The sequence below is a fragment of the Gracilinanus agilis genome, chromosome 4 (genome assembly GCF_016433145.1).
Source record: "Gracilinanus agilis isolate LMUSP501 chromosome 4, AgileGrace, whole genome shotgun sequence".
NCBI lineage: Eukaryota > Metazoa > Chordata > Mammalia > Didelphimorphia > Didelphidae > Gracilinanus > Gracilinanus agilis.
The window spans coordinates 231,392,123-231,408,383 of NC_058133.1; the positions used below are offsets into that span (position 1 = coordinate 231,392,123).

General features: G+C 40.3%; 1 protein-coding gene across 1 annotated transcript; it reads right to left on the reverse strand.

Annotated features, from left to right (window-relative positions):
* Positions 1–231: 231 nt before the first annotated feature.
* CBX2 (chromobox 2) lies at positions 232–8,796 on the reverse strand. The gene is made up of 5 exons (XM_044676725.1): positions 8,725–8,796; positions 8,548–8,591; positions 7,221–7,286; positions 3,612–3,717; positions 232–1,530 (listed from the first exon to the last, which is right to left on the reverse strand). Exons 1-5 carry the CDS (start codon positions 8,794–8,796, stop codon positions 232–234), a joined length of 1,587 nt encoding a protein of 528 aa, XP_044532660.1.
* Between the last annotated feature and the right edge of the window lie 7,465 nt (positions 8,797–16,261).

Genomic DNA, 16,261 nt, shown 5'->3' on the forward strand with positions numbered 1-16,261 from the left:
AACCTCTATGTTTTCTTCTCAGGAAGCAGTAACAAAAACTGAATTCTCAGCTCTGTATGTACGAGTCACTTAAAAAAACAAAACAAAACAAAAAAAAACAAACAAAAAAAAACAGAACAAAAACAATGAAACACACACAAATCAGAGAAGCTACTATGAAAGGCTAAGAGGTCCAACTGGAGAAGAGACCCTGGCACCTGGGTTGTAGAGAGGACAAGAAAACAGTCAACATCAATAATGTCTCAGGTTGAAAAAGCCAACACTGGTGGGGGACTCTTTCACAGTGACCGTGATAAGGTTGGCAGTCACATCTGTGACAAAGACATGCTCGATAAGGCTTCGGGTTGGCTTCCAGTCCTGGCTGGTCTGGATGGAGACAGACAAGTTCTGTCCCGTGGTGCCTGGGAAGGAGGCAGAGTCCCGCTCTGAGTCAGTGCTACTACTATCCTCGCCGGTACTCATCTCTGATAGAGCCATTGTTTTTCGGGTCTCACCTGCGACCAGGTGGCCCTCCTGCCCAGTGGATTTGGAATTACTTTTTATACTGTCCCTCTTGTTTCCAGAGGCGGCAACAACGGCACCCCTCGCTACCAGTTTCTCACCTTTGCTGGCATCCACTCCAGCCCCTCCAGCGGTCCCACTCCCCACTCCTTTGCCAACAGTGGGATTGATATTGCTGGTGGTTTTCAGGTTGGCAGCTGTGGGATATAGGGGAAGCAGAGCACTCCCTGTGGCTCCATTTTTCACACTTTGCAAGTTCAATGCCTGGAGGTTCAGATCTTGGTTTGAAGCTGGTTGAGTGCCAAGGGACACTGTGCCCACTTTGCCCCCATTGTGTAGGCTTGGGGTCCTCCCGGTGCCACCTGACTTCTGTTCAGCGGCCCCCAAGCTAGGGGCTGTCATGGCTCTGGTTCCTGGCATGTTAAGTCCTAGATCCCCCTTTTGGTTTCTCACTTTCAAGTCCAGACCCAAGCCACACTTATTAGAGGCCTGGGCTTTCAGTGCCAATCTGTTGGCTGCCTCAGCCTGGCTCTGTGTCATTCGATTCATGTAGTGCATGATGGAGCTCTGCCAGCTGATGCTTCCTCGGTTGGGACTGTCCGTCATGCCCTTCATCAGGTTGGACAAGTTCTCTGTGGTAGATGAGCCACAGGTAGAGGAGGCCTCCTTGGCATGAGCTTTGAGGGCAGCAAGGCTTGCCACTGGGGTGGCGAGTGAGGAGGGCAGTTTGCTTGATGGTCCTAAATCCTTTCGGGTAGTTTTCAGCACCTTTGGCAGGCTCACAGGTCTCCTGGCTGCCTTTTGTTCTGGGGGAAGAGGCTTCCTACCCCTCTTTTTTCTGATGGGATCCTTTACCTCAGGTTTGGCCACCAAGATCTGAGCTTTTTTCTGAGGCACAGGATGGGTCTCTCGGCCCCGGGGACCTCTCTTAGCCTCCAAGTCACTGTCATCGTCTTCATCAGAGGAGGAGGAAGAGGTAGAGGAAGAAGAAGAACTGCTGGTTTTTGATTTTGATGGTATATCCGGTTCCTATAAATAAGGGGAAATAAATTACCATCTTCTCTATTATTATTTCTTAGTTTGTAATAGCTCCTCTCTGAGGAGCATAGTGGACCATAAGAGTTGTGGCATCTTTTACCTATCACTATCCAGAAATGAAAACAATGGGAGAGGGAAGGACTTGCTTACTTCTTTTACACGAGGATATTAATGCACAAAAGGAAGGTATCTGTTAAGGAAGGCACAAAAGGAAGGACTCATGTTAACCAGTATCAATGGTAGGGTCTGGAATAGATAGCAGGCCTCTTGTTATTTTTTTTCCAGCTAAGTGCTTTATTCACCAGGGCCAGACTTCCTATGATGGTTCCAGATTATTAATTAGCTCACTCATCAAACTGCTTAGGCTGCTATCGGTCAGTCAAAATCAGTTGGTGCTTATTCCAGAAAACCACATCCTACTTCTCTTAGAGTTCCCTACCTCTCAAATACAAGCTTCCAATTGTACATTAGAACAATAACTTCTCACACACACACTATGTTCTGTTTGCTGAGCCCCTGTACCCTAATTCCTAGAGCAAAATTCCCTGATTCCTTTTCCCTGGTCCCAGTGCTTATATGACAGAATCTAAAACAAAGAACTACAACTACTTCAAGCACTTGGCATTTGTGGGAGGATTATTTTTAATTAAAAAAAATTTTTTTTTATTAATGAAAATCTGTTGATCTTCTCCCTACCACCTCCCATTCCACTGAGAAAGGAAAACAAAACTCTTGTGTCAAACATCTATAGTTAAGCAAAAAAAATTGTTCATGCCTAGAAAAAGTTTCAATTTTTACTCTGAAGGACCTGGTACTTAAAAATACGTCCTTTTCTGTGACTACTTCTTTATTGACAACTCAACCTATGTGTAAAATCCTTATAAATAGGGGTATGGAAGGTATAGTGTACTTAAGGGCCTACTTTAATTACCTTTCGGAAGCTGTGGCCTCATATAGAAAATTAAAGTCACAAACATCCTCCTCTCGAAGTTTTAAAAGAGGAAAAACTATGATACAGACTCAACTTTTCTCAGGAGAGGGAGGCTGTAGCTGGAGGCCCATTACTCTTGAGCTCTCAAGATGGTAGCCCTTGATTTCGGAGTCAGGAAGTGCCAGCAAAGCCATTTTCACTGGTAACTAGAGAAAGGAACCAAGAAGCTTGAACTAAATCTAAAACTAGGGAACCCTGATGTTCTCTCTAGAAACTCTCTTTGAGAAAGGAAATAGCAAAATGACAGAGGGCACAAGTCCATGGGACTAGACCTTCACAAAGTTTTCCAGTTGCCCCATGTACTTTCTTTTCTAAAAGTCCTTTTAGAGTCTGTTTCTGGCTTCTCTCTCATTTTGCCAAGACTTTGTAGTGTACGATCTACCAGTGAACAGGACAGGAGGGAGACCACTACCAATATACTTTTATTAGGGACTTTTTCTGAGCTAGGAAGGGCTTTAGAAATAATATTCTCTACTCTTTAGTTACTGTAGAATAGCATTGGGTCAAAAGTGAAGAGTTTTGGCCTGCTCAAACAGGTGAGTCTGTGGGTGGTCTAGAACCTCAGGGCCCTATCTGCCTTGTTTCCTCTTCCTGACCTTCAGAATCAGGAAGTTTGTGCATAGGTAAGTTTTGTATACTTTGCTATCAAATTAAAGGGAAATGAAAAATAGCCCTAAAAGAGGTAACAAAAAACAAAGACAGTATTTTCCCCCCTCTTTTTTCTTGGAGGGAGGAAAGAAGGAAAAGAAGGGAGCATAATATTATATGGTTTGCTAGTGACCCCCACTGGGAGACACTTGGAGTGACAACAGGAGACTTCAGGTTCAAGCTGTAGTTTGTCTCTTCCTGGTCTAAGGAAAAGTTTTGAAGTGGGGCAAAAGTGAAGGAGTAACTTCAAATTTCTGAGATTCTAGGTGAGTTTTCAAAGAAAATTTTTTGGATTTTACTCAGTCACATTCCATTCTCTATTGCCCTGCAAGGAGAGTGTTACAGATGAAGGGTGGGGAGAAGAAGGGTAGGGTGAAGGCAAAGATATAACCCAGAAGAATCGAAGGAGAATTGAAAATAACTGGCTACAAACCTTGATCTTGGAGCGCCTGCTACAAGCCGACACCACCACATGCTTCCTTGGTCTGCCCCTTGGACGCTTGCCTCTCTTCCGGTTCTGCAACTCCTTATCATGCTCCCTAAAAACACAGCCGCGAGGGGCATGGCCAGCCCTGCTTAACAATCCTTCCTATTTCACCCTTACATCCCATCCTCAATTTTCAACAGAAAGCCTCTTCTTCCTTTACCTCTAGATGATGGGTTTAGAGCCAGTTCATAACTATTCTTCTAAAGTGGATATTTGAGGGTCCCCTACTCCATTTACTCAGAGCTCATAGTGGTCACTTCTAGATTAAATAATATTTATAAAGTACTCAGCACAGTGTCTGGCACTGGTAAAATCTCTGGTAATTAAATCAGCAAATATATAGCAGGTACTATATAAATGCTTATTCCTTCCCCCTAGAAGCAAGAAAGACCAATAGATTAATTGTATATATTTCCCCATTCTCAGTAGCATGCTCTTTTTCCTCCTAAGCACTTTGTTATCCTTTAAACTAAACTCAATGTAAAATAGAGCAACTTTGTTATCCTAAATCTACAAAAGGTCATCAAAAGCGAGTGTCTATATCTATAATACATCTCTTTTAATTTAATTTTTTTTGAAAAACCTTTCCTTTTTGTTTTGAAATCAATACTGAGTACTGCTTATATAACCCAGATTGAATTGCTAGTCATCTCTGGGAGGGAGGAGGGAAGAAAGGAAAGGGAGACAATATGGGTCATATAACTTTGGAAAACTTAAGTGGAAATTTGATATTAAAAAATACTGAGTGTTGGTTCCAAGGCAAGAAGAGCAGTATGGGCTAGACAGAGTTAAGTGACTTGCCCAGGGTCACATAGCAAGGAAGTTTCTGAGGCCACATGGGTACCCAGGATCTTCCATCTCCAAGCCTGACTCTCTATCCCCTGAGCCAACTCCCTGTCTCACTCTATAATACAGCTTTAAATAATTCTCTAATGACCAAGGGTTATGAAATATGGATTTAAGGGAGCTTTTAATTCACTAACAGAAACAGCATCACCTTATCCCTTAACATAGTATAAGAGCTGAAGAAAATCTCTGGAAATTAAATTGGAAAACATGAATTTCATGATGACTCAAATGGATTCAGATTCCAAATTTGGTACTTACTACCTATGTGACCTTGGGCAAGTTCCTTTTAGGAACTTTTTACCGATTTGTAAATTAAAGAGGTTAGGTTAGATGATCTCTAAGTTTCCTTCAAACTCTTAAAATCCAGATCCCATGATCTCTAGTCCTTTACAGGTGTACTCTAAGGTACACCAAATAGCTTTTTCCTTGATTATCTCATCTCCTAAAAGAAAGAATAGATTCCCAAGACCATCTTCCTTACTGATACTGCTTCAAAGGTTGAATGCCATTCTTTCTGGATCTGACATTATTTCCCACCTCTCTCCAAGTTACAAATCCAACAAATTTACCAACCTATTTTTTTTGCAAATAATTAGAAGCTTCTAAACCCCCCCCCTAAAAATAGTGTGCAATAGTGGATACAACACTGTTCTCTGAGTCTGAAGATCTGGCTTTCATACTAGCTGTGTGATCCTAAGTAAGTTGCTTTAATCTCTTAGTGTCTCAGGCAATTTTAAAAAACCCTTACTTGTAGGATAGGCGCAGACTTGCATTGGGTATGACTTGTACATATCAATGAAGTCTTAGGTGTAGTCTAAAAAAAGTTTCCCAAAGAGAACTCTCATGGAGAAGCCAGGCAATAAGGTATAATACCTCTGCTGTCCCTGGAATAAGACTCTTTTTTGTTTTCTACATGACTCCAAGATAACCCCTTCCTTTGGCACCTCTGCTTCTACTAATTTCATTTGATCTTTTCTTCTATTATCAAAAGCAAATTTAAGACAATCATCTACCTAACCAGCCAAGTACAGAGATTTACCAGTACACGAAATTTCTATTTTTCTTTGTATGATATGAATTATATAGCTAGGGAGGCTGCTGGAAGATCTTTCACATTCTCTTTATAAGTTCTTAATGAACACTTCCAAACCTGGTTATTCTGTGAGTGGCCATTATTCCACTCTAAATCCTATTTTACTTCCCATCTCTCAAAAGTTATGACCCATCTGAAAAGCCCACAAAGAGGCAAACCAAGTTGGGGGAAGGGGAAAGGGAGATAGATACAGCCTGAACTACACAGAACAATGTTGTCAGATTGACACCAGCTGTGAAAGTTTTTGGAGTATCTAATTTATCAAGAAACCATGTCTCTATCAACAGGGCAAACCCCTGCAAGTGGGAAAGTATTAATCCTATCCAGAAACCACTGCCACATACTGCTACCCATGGGCTTGTTCACAGTTCTCTCAACTGTACAATTCCTGCAAAAGCATCACTGAACACAGCATGAAACAATATTCCTCTAATTTTGATCTAGAGGAAGGGCACTCTTTTCTCCTTCCTCCCATTTTCCCCTTGGAGAGTCACTTGGGGTGCATATTCCTTAACTCCTTTCCTGCCTAAAAATAGAGACATCTAGAATTACAGAGACAAACACATCTAACCCTAGGGACAGGAAAGAAGGTCCCACAGTGCTCACAATATTATATGCTTAACAGCCAAAAGAAAAATAAATGTGCCTGCCTTTATATAAGGAGATGACACAATAGGGCATGTACTTGAGTTTTTTCTAGTAGTGATAATGTGATACATTGAACCATCCATTCTCATGCCTACTTTTCCTTTGGATCAATGGCACCCATTTGTAAGACAGCTAGCTTAGAAAAAACAGCCTTGGACATGTTTTGTTTTGTCTAAAGCTAATGAAAACTGAACCCATGAGCCACAATTTCATTTGTTCCATGGGCTTAACCAATTGATAAAACAGAATGGTCGTCAAACCCCATGTTTTGAATAGGTAAAGAACTAGAAAGCCTGGTTCACAATTGTTACTAGATAGACTAATTGCTCAGCAAGTTAAATAGCAAACTATAGAGAGCAGGAATTTAAAATTACCTAAAAATTCTATCTTCCCCAGGACCAAGCACATCTACATACATAATAGGCACGTAACAGAATCATGGAGTCTTGAGCAGGAAGAGATCAGAGACATAGCCTTATTGTCTCATTTTTATGGTCTAGGAAACTGAGGCAGAGAGAGGTCAAATAACTTGCCAAAGGCCAAACAGATAGATGACAGCTGAAATTTGAATCCAAGCTTCCTGACTCCAAATCCAGTGCTCTTCTTTCAACACCACACATCCCATACATGTCTGTTGAACTGAGTAACTGAGTTACTGTGTATCTTGTCTCTGTTAGGTGCTACTGGATATACCAAAGAAATATAATAGTCTCCCTTGCCCCTTATTTACTGAGTGCTACAAAAAATCAAATTCAAAGTCTCAAGGCATATCCTATACTATCCCTAATGTTAAGACAAAAATACCACTAGATGTCTGCCCCCGTTTCCCTACCTTGGCCCCCTGCTCCACTACATTAGGGGACCAGGCTTTAGCCCCACCCCACTATAGCAGTCAGGAGAGGTACAATCTCCTCCCCTTCCTCTCCCTCCCCTTCTAGAAACAAAAAATATGTTAACTTGCTCACTTCTTCTGGAAGGCTAGGAGCAGTCTTGGATCAAGGATATTTTCCTCTGGCTCCCAGCTGTTGTGTCTGGAAAAGCAAAGCATTGGGCAGGGTAACACACACAGGTGACATAGGTGAAAAAGACAGACCACAAGGGGCCTTCTGAACCTCTGATAGATTTTTACAACACCAAAACTTGAACTTTTGGAGACAAATTTGGGGAAAACATCAATACTGGCATGAAATTTCAGCGGAAACTACAATTTCAAACCCTGAATTATTTCTTTTATCAAATGAAAAGGAAAACTTTTATTAAAAATAAAAATGACATCTCCCTTTCAGAGGAAAAACTTTAATTGTATTTAGTGAAGGTAAAAGCCCTTAACCCACCAGCCCAGGCATAAAGATGGGAGTTGCAAGAGATTTTAAGAATGGGCTAGAAACTTTATAAATAAGGTGAGGGATAGTTGGCATAAAAGTTTAAGTATTAGGAACAACCATCTGCATGAGGTAAAAACCAACCAATCAAAAAACCATTAAGAGAAAGGAAGGGGAAAAATTAAATAAAGAAAATCAGGATAAAGAGGAAAAGAGTCTGTAGGGAGCAGTTGGGCATAAACAGAAAGACTTCGAGGGATGCCAAATCCCTTCTCGTTTAAAAAACAACACACCATACATCAAATAGAAAGCTCAGGTTACAGCAGGAAAAACATGGAGAGAGGGGTGTGCGTGTGTTATGTGTCTAGAGGACTTGGATTCTCATTTCTCTCTCCAGTGCAAGTTTGGCAGTTGGGATTTCTTGCCTCACCTAAGCCCAGAGAAAGGGCAGAGGAAAGGTTAAGTGGCGGGACACAGGAGAAAGGGGGTGGGGGTGCTGCGAAGGCAAGGGACTGTTCCTTAAAATGAGCAGAACTAAGTGAGTGGGGGGGGGGGTTGGGTCAAAGAAGAGATCAGCATGCAACAAATGGGGGTGGAGGAGGCAGAAGCGCTGGGGGACAGTAGGTGTACTGGGAACAGAGATCAGCTCAGTAGGAGGGAAGATCCCTAAACCCCGCTTATTAGTAAACAAAAGGTTAGGCCCCCCTCCCCCTTTCCCCTGAGGGCTGAGCTCTAGCTTCCCCCTTTAACTCCTCCCGGAAACCACAAGCTGTAAAGACCCAGTACCTCCCCCCCAAAAAAACTTTCTAGGCTTTGCCCTCAGCCCCTAGCCGCCCCCAGACCACTCCCGGAGCCCCCACCGAAACCCGAAGCCCAGGGTGGGGGTGGGGGCGGGGGCTTTGGGGGAGCTCGGAGAGCACGGACAAGTTGCTCGGGCTGGAGGCTGGGAGCTCATTGTTCTCGGACTCACTTGGAGGACCATCCTCGCCACTTCACCAGGTACTCCAGCTTCCCCTGCAGGGAGGAGAGGGCAAGAAGGAGCAGGGTTAAGAGGGCACCCGGGACAGTTAGAGGAGGAGGGGAACAAGGAGGGTGTGGAGCCGGGGAAGGAGGGAGGTCGGCAGGCGCCTGCAACACTCCCACGCACCTTACGGAGCCGCTTGCTCAAGATGCACTCGGCGGCGAAGACCTGCTCCCCGACGCTGCTTAGCTCCTCCATCCCGCCGCGGCCGCCGCTGCCGCCGGGAGCGAGGACACACAAAAAGGGGAGTCCAGGCGCCGCGCGCGCGCCTACCGCGCGCTCTCTGCGGCTCCGCGGTGCTCCCCGCCCCTCGCGTTCTCCCCCCTCCTCTTCTTTCCTTTTCCCTCCCTAGCACCGGGCGCGCCGAAGCGCAGCAAAACAAAGCACCGCCCTCCTCCGGGCGCGCGCGGTCTCTCCCCTATCCCACTCCGCGCCCGCACAAAGAGCTCCGCCTTCTACCCCACCTCAGGGGCCCGCGCACCTCCTCCCCCAACCCTTCCTCTTCCCCTTTTAGTCTCACACCCACCCGGGCTTCCAAAATTCCGAGCAGGCCAATGGGAGGGGAGGTCGGGAGGGGGAGCGCCTGCTCTGAGCAGCAACTGCAGCTGCCGCTCCCGCTCCCGTTACTGCTCCGGCCAGCTTCTGCTCTAGCTCGGGCTTAGAGGGAACGGGGCATTGTTTGGGGTGGGTCCTCCATCTCCGTTAGGGCTCTGAGGTCTAGGGTTTGTCTCTCGCTGTTGGTAGGTGCCCTGGGATGTGCCGAAGTGATTAGAAAGAGGAACTGAGGCTCTCCAGCGGGTACAAGACTGGGGAGCAAGTAGTTCCCGGGTTCCCGGGGCTGGGGGGGGGGTGTCTTTTAGGTTGAGAGGAAGAAGGAAATGCTGACCCAGAGTGGGTAAGGGAATGACCCCAGCCTACACAACTGAGTCCAGCTTGGCTTGGACTTCGTTCTGGAGTTTCTATTCCAAGCAAAAAGCTGTCGTTTCGAGACCTCCAAACATGAGAAGTTAGGAAGAACCAAAGTGAAGGCTTCTTCCCTCTTCTTTAGGTTGTACTTTGACTTCTGACAGTTTGCCTCTTTAAGCAGAGTCTATCTCCCGGTCCAGCATGCTCTAAGCTAGCCCTTGTGTGTTCCTTCACTATTTCACTTAACCTCCACTCCACTTAAACTCCAAACCCTTTCATAAAGGGTTGTTGCTGGGAACGGGACCCCTTTTTACTTTAGGAAGCAAAAAAAAAAAAAAAAAAAAAAAAGTAAGAAAAAGCTGAGATTCTTTTTAGTTTATAACTAACCCCATTTCTCTAAACCAAGTCTCAGAAGGATTAAGAGAATCCTTTGATACAAAGTCTGAAAATGCAAACACCTTTGATAAAGTTCTTTCGATTGATGTGTGAAAGAGTGGGATCTAGTTCGATAAATATTTTCTAGGGGGTATTTGAGAAAAAAAAAACAAAATAAATCCTCTTAAGAGTTTGGTTGAAATGACATTTAAAGGGCTCTTTCTAGATTAGTTATCTGCGAGAATCAAATTCAAAATGGGATAGATTTGTTCTTTAGACATTGCATGTGTAAATATGAACTCTGGCTCATATTACAGATATGCCCGGTGAAGAGACTCAGTCTGAACTTTTCTCTGAGTCAGTTCCTCACATAAGGCTAATCTTTGACGGGCTAACCTTGAACCTTCTCATTGAGAGGGAAATTCCCTTGCTATTGAATAGTGAAATGACCATTTGAGACTTGAGTCAAAGAGGGAAATGCAACATAAAAGGAGGAACCTGTTAGCAATAAGTTTATTCACATGAATATAGTTTAATTCAATAAAAATGCATTCTCTTTTCATATTTGTCTCCTGAACATGTCTGCAAAAACTGTTTTCTGTTGAACAAATCAAAGGAACCCATCTTTTTCAAGGAGCCCGTGTAAATAGAATAATGTCCATTAAAGACATATTTGTAAAGTGTTCTGTAGAAGAAAGCAAAAAAAAAAAAAGTCTTTTGAAGAGGCCTACTGTAGAAAACACTAAAAGATATGAGCCAGCCCTTCAGGTCATCAAGTATACTTCAGGGCTGGCTAAGTTGCATTTGACACACTTGAAAAAGCTTATTTGATCTGGCAAATAGATATTGTTGTAAAGGAGGCAGAGGGGGGAAAAAAGGGAAAAAAGTGGTAGGATGAGTGTTTGCTTATGTGGAAAAAACCCCAACAAAAACAAATAACTTTCAAATGTAGCACTGTTGCCATGCTAAATAAATCAGCTGTGAAGATAAATTTGATCATTTTGAGTTAGTTTGTTAACATGAATCTGGAACTCCAGCAAGAGCTTCAGTAGTGCTGAAAGCAAAGATGTATTTTATGTAATCCTAGAAATGGTTGGATCAGTTTCAACTCAAGCTTCCTTAAAGAATTCACCTTTGAGGTGAGATTACTCACAGGAAGTTTCCAGTCCAAGGAGGAAAATGTCTTTTCTGTCTAAGGATACAGTATCCTGGGGTCTCTGGAGAGCTGTGTGTGTGTGTGTGTGTGTGTGTGTGTTTAAAAAACTCAAAGTAATTTCTTTGTAGCTTGAAGTAGGAAGGAGGAAGAAGAAAGACAAATGCTTTTGACATAGATTAAAATGCATTTGAAATACAATTTCCTAAAAGTATGGATATACTGTGGGTTTTATTATAAATAGTTAGAATTGGTCTGTTGGGTAAAAAGGTATTTTGGAAATTTCAATGGAGCATAAAGAAAGCAATTTTGGCTTCAATGAAATCATCAGATAAATGCAATAGTTGGTACAAGCCAAGTATTCTTGAAGCATCCATGATTTAGTAAGTAGATGTTTGTAATGTTTTTCACTGGTTAGTAGGTGTTGGAATAGTAATTTTGGTATATTGTAGATTTTATTTCATGTTTTTGAATGTTATTACATTTTAAAGAATTATAAACATAAATAGACACACCAAAATTTTACAGGTTAGGTAACAGGTGAGAGAGAATCACAACAAATGATTAAATCATGTTGAAAACAGAAATGAAATAATTAATTAAGGATTAATCTTGAAAGTCAAATAGCCTTGTCATAATGCATATATGTATAAATATATATAAAAACATATGGAACAATTGGGGAATGGTGAACTAATCCTATATTAATGGTGTATTTAAAACCACTTCCTTCCTATACTTCTGCCTAGCATGGTCCCTAGTAGAGGTAGATGCTTAATAAGTACTTGCTGACTAATTATTACAAACACTATTCCATGAATGATTAAAATATCCCTAATGAGAGGTAAGTGAGATAATACTTAAAGATGGGAATGCTAAGGTACAGAGAAGAGAAAAGACTTGAGTGACCCTCATGGAAATTAATGGAAAAGGCAGGTATTTCATGCAGGTCATTTTTTACTAGTGAACAGAGTATGAATCCTGAAGTCAGAAAGAACTTGAGTTTAAATTTGGCATCAGATCACTAGCAGTGATCCAGGGCAAGCCACTTAATTTCCATTTGACTTAATCCAGTGGAGAAGGAATGGCAAACAACTCCAATATCTTTGCCAAGAAAACCCTATGGATGATATGATCTACAGTGTCATGAAGAGTTTATATAACTAAAGTACAGCAAATATACCAAGAGAACGCTAAGCAAACAAAGAGTATGTTGCAAAGAAATTCACAGATCAGAAATAAGTTAAAAAAGAGTAGGACTAAGTAGGACAACACTGTTGAATTTATTTATAATTTATAATAAAAAACACATAGTATGTAATAGAGAGAAAATGCTCTTTATATTCTTTGTATAGTGAAGATTCTTCATGTTTCCTGGTATTTAAGTTTTGAATAACAAAAAATAAAAATTTAAATGATTCTAGATACTTCTGGTCAACACAGATACCTAAATGGAGGCAGGCAGTTCAACTACCACATACCTTCTTTAGCAAAAATCTAAATATCATACCAGACAGATAATGATAAAGAAATTAAATGGTAAATCATAGTCAGTGACTTTTTCCTTCCCAGAACTTTGCAAAAAAGACAGCTAGAAACCGAATGGCAACAGGAATGAGGGTCACCAACAAAGCCAGCACTAACAGGTAAGTTAGTTTGTCTTCCAACTCAGTCAGAGATGGGCCAGAGGCATGCCAAAGAGACATGTAACCTGCAAGCCTATATATATTTGGGTCAGCTCTGGGAAGAAGGAAGGGAGACAATATAAATCATATAACTTTGGAAAACTTATGTGGAAATTTGTTATTAAAATAAAATAAAGATAAAAAAGAAAATGGAAAAAGAAAAAAGATTATATGTATTTGGAAACAACAAGAATTGAGGACTTTTCAAAGAAATTCTCAGGGAAGAGGTAAACCCACAGAGGTACCCTTGGAAGCCAGGGGAAGTAGTAATGAGCAGTCTAAGTACAACCAAACAGTTTGAGACTGTCTAGGCTCCTGGGCTTCAAGGTCCCTAACACTTTATCCTGAGAATCAACGGAGGTCCCTGAAGATCTAAATGAGAGGAACCAGGACAAGACCAAACAGGGCCAACCACTCCATACAAAAGCACCACAGGAGGTTGAGCTTAATCTTGGCACAAAGCCCCAATTCAGGTCTTAAAGCTGAAGAGAGGAATAAATCGAATAAAACAAATACCAGTACAAAAAATTAACACAGATGTAGAGATCCCCCAAAAGAAGGCAAGTAACTTCATAACATGCAAAAAATTTAATGGAAAAAATAGGCATTCCTTGAAAACTTCATGAATATCATGCAAAAATGAAAAGAGAAAAGAAAACAAAATACATGTGATGGAGTAGAGAATTAGGAGGAGAATAAGTAGAAAAAAAAGTAAATCTTAACCTAAGAAATTAATTCCTTGAAAACTAGAGTAGATCAAACAGAAACCAGTGGCCATGAAAGAACAAAAAATATTGTTGTTTGTCCTTCGTTTTCAAAGTGATCAGTGATATCAATGACATTCTCAAGAATCAGATTTAAGTGAATCAGAGTTGCACCAAGTCATCTGGCAAAAAAAAAAAAAAGTCAGGATGACTGGCAATGATCTGGGATGCAATAAATGATCTGAATTGCTTTGTTTGATCAAGTTCTAAAACCCTTCAGTGCTTACTTCAAGAAATATTAGAACAAAATCTAAAGGCTGAAAAAAGAGAAGACAATGTAAAGTTCCTGATATCAAAATTAGCCTGGGAAACAGGTCAAGGAGAGATAATTTAAGAATCATTGTACTTTCTCAGAAAACCACCTTTAAAAGAAAGCTTCTATACCATATTTCAAAATGAATGGATATCCTAAGGAGGTATTTAAAAAAGAAAAAGAAAAGGAAAGGTTGTATTTGTACAAAAATTTTGTAGCAGCTCATTTTGTGGTGGCAAAGAATGGGAAATGGAGGGGATACCTACCAATCGGGGAATGACAACAAGTATATGGAGTATATGATTGTAATGGAATGCTTTTGTGTTATTAGAAATGACTTGCAGAATGCTTTCAGAGAAACCTGGAAAGATTTATATGAACTGATGCAAAGTGAAGTAAACAGAGCCAGGAGAACATTGTACATAATAATAGCAATATTGTACAGTGATCAGCTATGAAGGATTTAGCTATTCTCAGCAATACAATGATCAAAGGCCTCATGATGAAAAATACTATCTATCTCCAGAGAAAGAACTGGTCGATTGCATATGAATGCATACTTTTTTCTTCTTTATTTATTTTTCTTCTCTTTTTAGGGGTTTGTGTTTTCTTTCATAACATGACTAATATGGAAATATGTTTTACATGATTATACATATTCAAACTATACAAAATTGCTTGCCTTCTAAATGAGGAGAGAGAGAGAGAGAGAGAGAGAGAGAGAGAGAGAGAGAGAAAATTTGGAATTAAAAATTTAAAAAAAAAAAACCAAATGCTAAAAATTGTTTTTAGGGGTCAATTAGGCAGCTCAGTGGATAAAACAGGAAGCCTAGAGTCAGGAGACTCTAAGTTCAAATCTGGAACTAGATAAGGGAGAAGCTCATCTGTACTCAGCCATCTTGAAAAAAATGCATTTCTAGTAGAATATAAACTCCTTGTGAGTAGGAACTATTTTTTATTTTCATTCTTACTTTAGCACAGTGCCTTGTATATTGTTGTTCAGGTGTGTCTGACTTGACCTTGTGGATAAGCCCCTGTAATTTTCTTGGCAAAGATACTGAAATGGTTTGCCATTTCCTTCAGCATGTCCCCATTTTATAGGTGAAGAACTGAGGCAAATAGGGATTAAATAATTTACCCAAGGTACTCAGGTCTTTCTGACTCCAGGTTCAGTGCTCTATCCAAGCTATCTACCATCTAGCTGCCCCTGCCTTGTATATAGGTACTTATAAATTAATTGGATTGGTTTGAGGGCAAAACTGCACATCTTAGTGTTTTGAGTTTCCGTAGGGCCCTATTCATTCTGAAATACTAATAACAGCAACTAATAGTAGGAAGACCATTACATTTAGTACAAGAGTACATAGCAGATTAATGGAAGAACTAAATTAGATTATGGTATCAAAGATTTATTGGTTTTAATAAATTAGATTTAATATCATTAGAGGTCTTCTAGACCAATTTCATTATTTTACAAATGAGGAAATCAAGGCTTAGAGAGACTAAGAGTTATCAACAGGTGATATACAAAGCCAAGATTTGAAATCAAGTCCTTTGATCTTCCATTTGACCCAATACAGGAGCTAAGACATTTGTATTTTCCACATGCTCACTTTCCCAACTTCTACTTACACTGGTAGGTTAGGTTACTAGAGTATGGCTAGTACTTCACCTCTTAAATTTAAAAAATTAAAAAAAAAAAAAAGATTTACCCCTAAGAATTGTGAGTAGTTTCTGATTTTATGTTGCTCACAAACCTGTATGAATTTTCTTCTCCGGTCAATTATCCTTAAACATCTATTATCCAATCAGATTTTATTTGCCTTTAAAACTGAGTTTTTACTAAGGTTGTATGATAAAAAGAGTTGGCATAAATATTGTCCTGAAAAGTCTGGCATACACTCTTCTACAAAGGATATATAAATTTCAGAAGAAAGTGAGCTCAATCTTAGAGAGCTCAGTTGGTAAAAAAAAAAAGTAAACTCATAGCTCCTAGAAGTCATTTTCTTTAAAAAAAAATTTTAAATAAAGTTTTTTGTTGATGTAATCTTTTATATGACCATGTTTTCCCTCATATCTTTTCCCTTCCCTCTTCTAGAAAACCATTCTATAAAACAAATAGTATTTTTAAAAATGAAAAAAGGGGGGTAATCAACACAATTGATCAATACATTGAAATATCTGAAAATATAGACAATATGCAACATTTGTGAATCTCCCACCTCTGCACAGGGGTGGGTAGGAGTGTGCTCTCATATGTCTTCTTTCAAGATCTACTTGTTCTTTATGATTTTGAAAAATCAATTTTCTGATTTTATTCTTTTAATTTACATTGTAGTCATTATAAATATTATTTTCATGGCTCGGCTTGCTTTATCCTATATCAATTCATGTACATTTTCCATGCTTCTTTGTATTCATCACATTCATCATTTCTTACAGCATAGTAATATTCCATTATATCTCTGTACCACAATTTACTTGTCATTACCTAATTCATAGGAACCAGGAGTTCAATGGTGGTTTA

Bases quoted from the DNA above. Each gene is read 5' to 3' on its own strand.
- CBX2 (XM_044676725.1), bottom strand. From the start codon at position 8,796: ATGGAGGAGCTAAGCAGCGTCGGGGAGCAGGTCTTCGCCGCCGAGTGC. The intron at 8,592-8,724 runs GTGCGTGGGAGT...TCCTCCCTGCAG, and splicing joins TGAGCAAGCGGCTCCGTAAG to GGGAAGCTGGAGTACCTGGT. The intron at 3,718-7,220 runs GTGAGCAAGTTA...CTGTGTTTTTAG, and splicing joins CTCCTAGCCTTCCAGAAGAA to GGAGCATGATAAGGAGTTGC.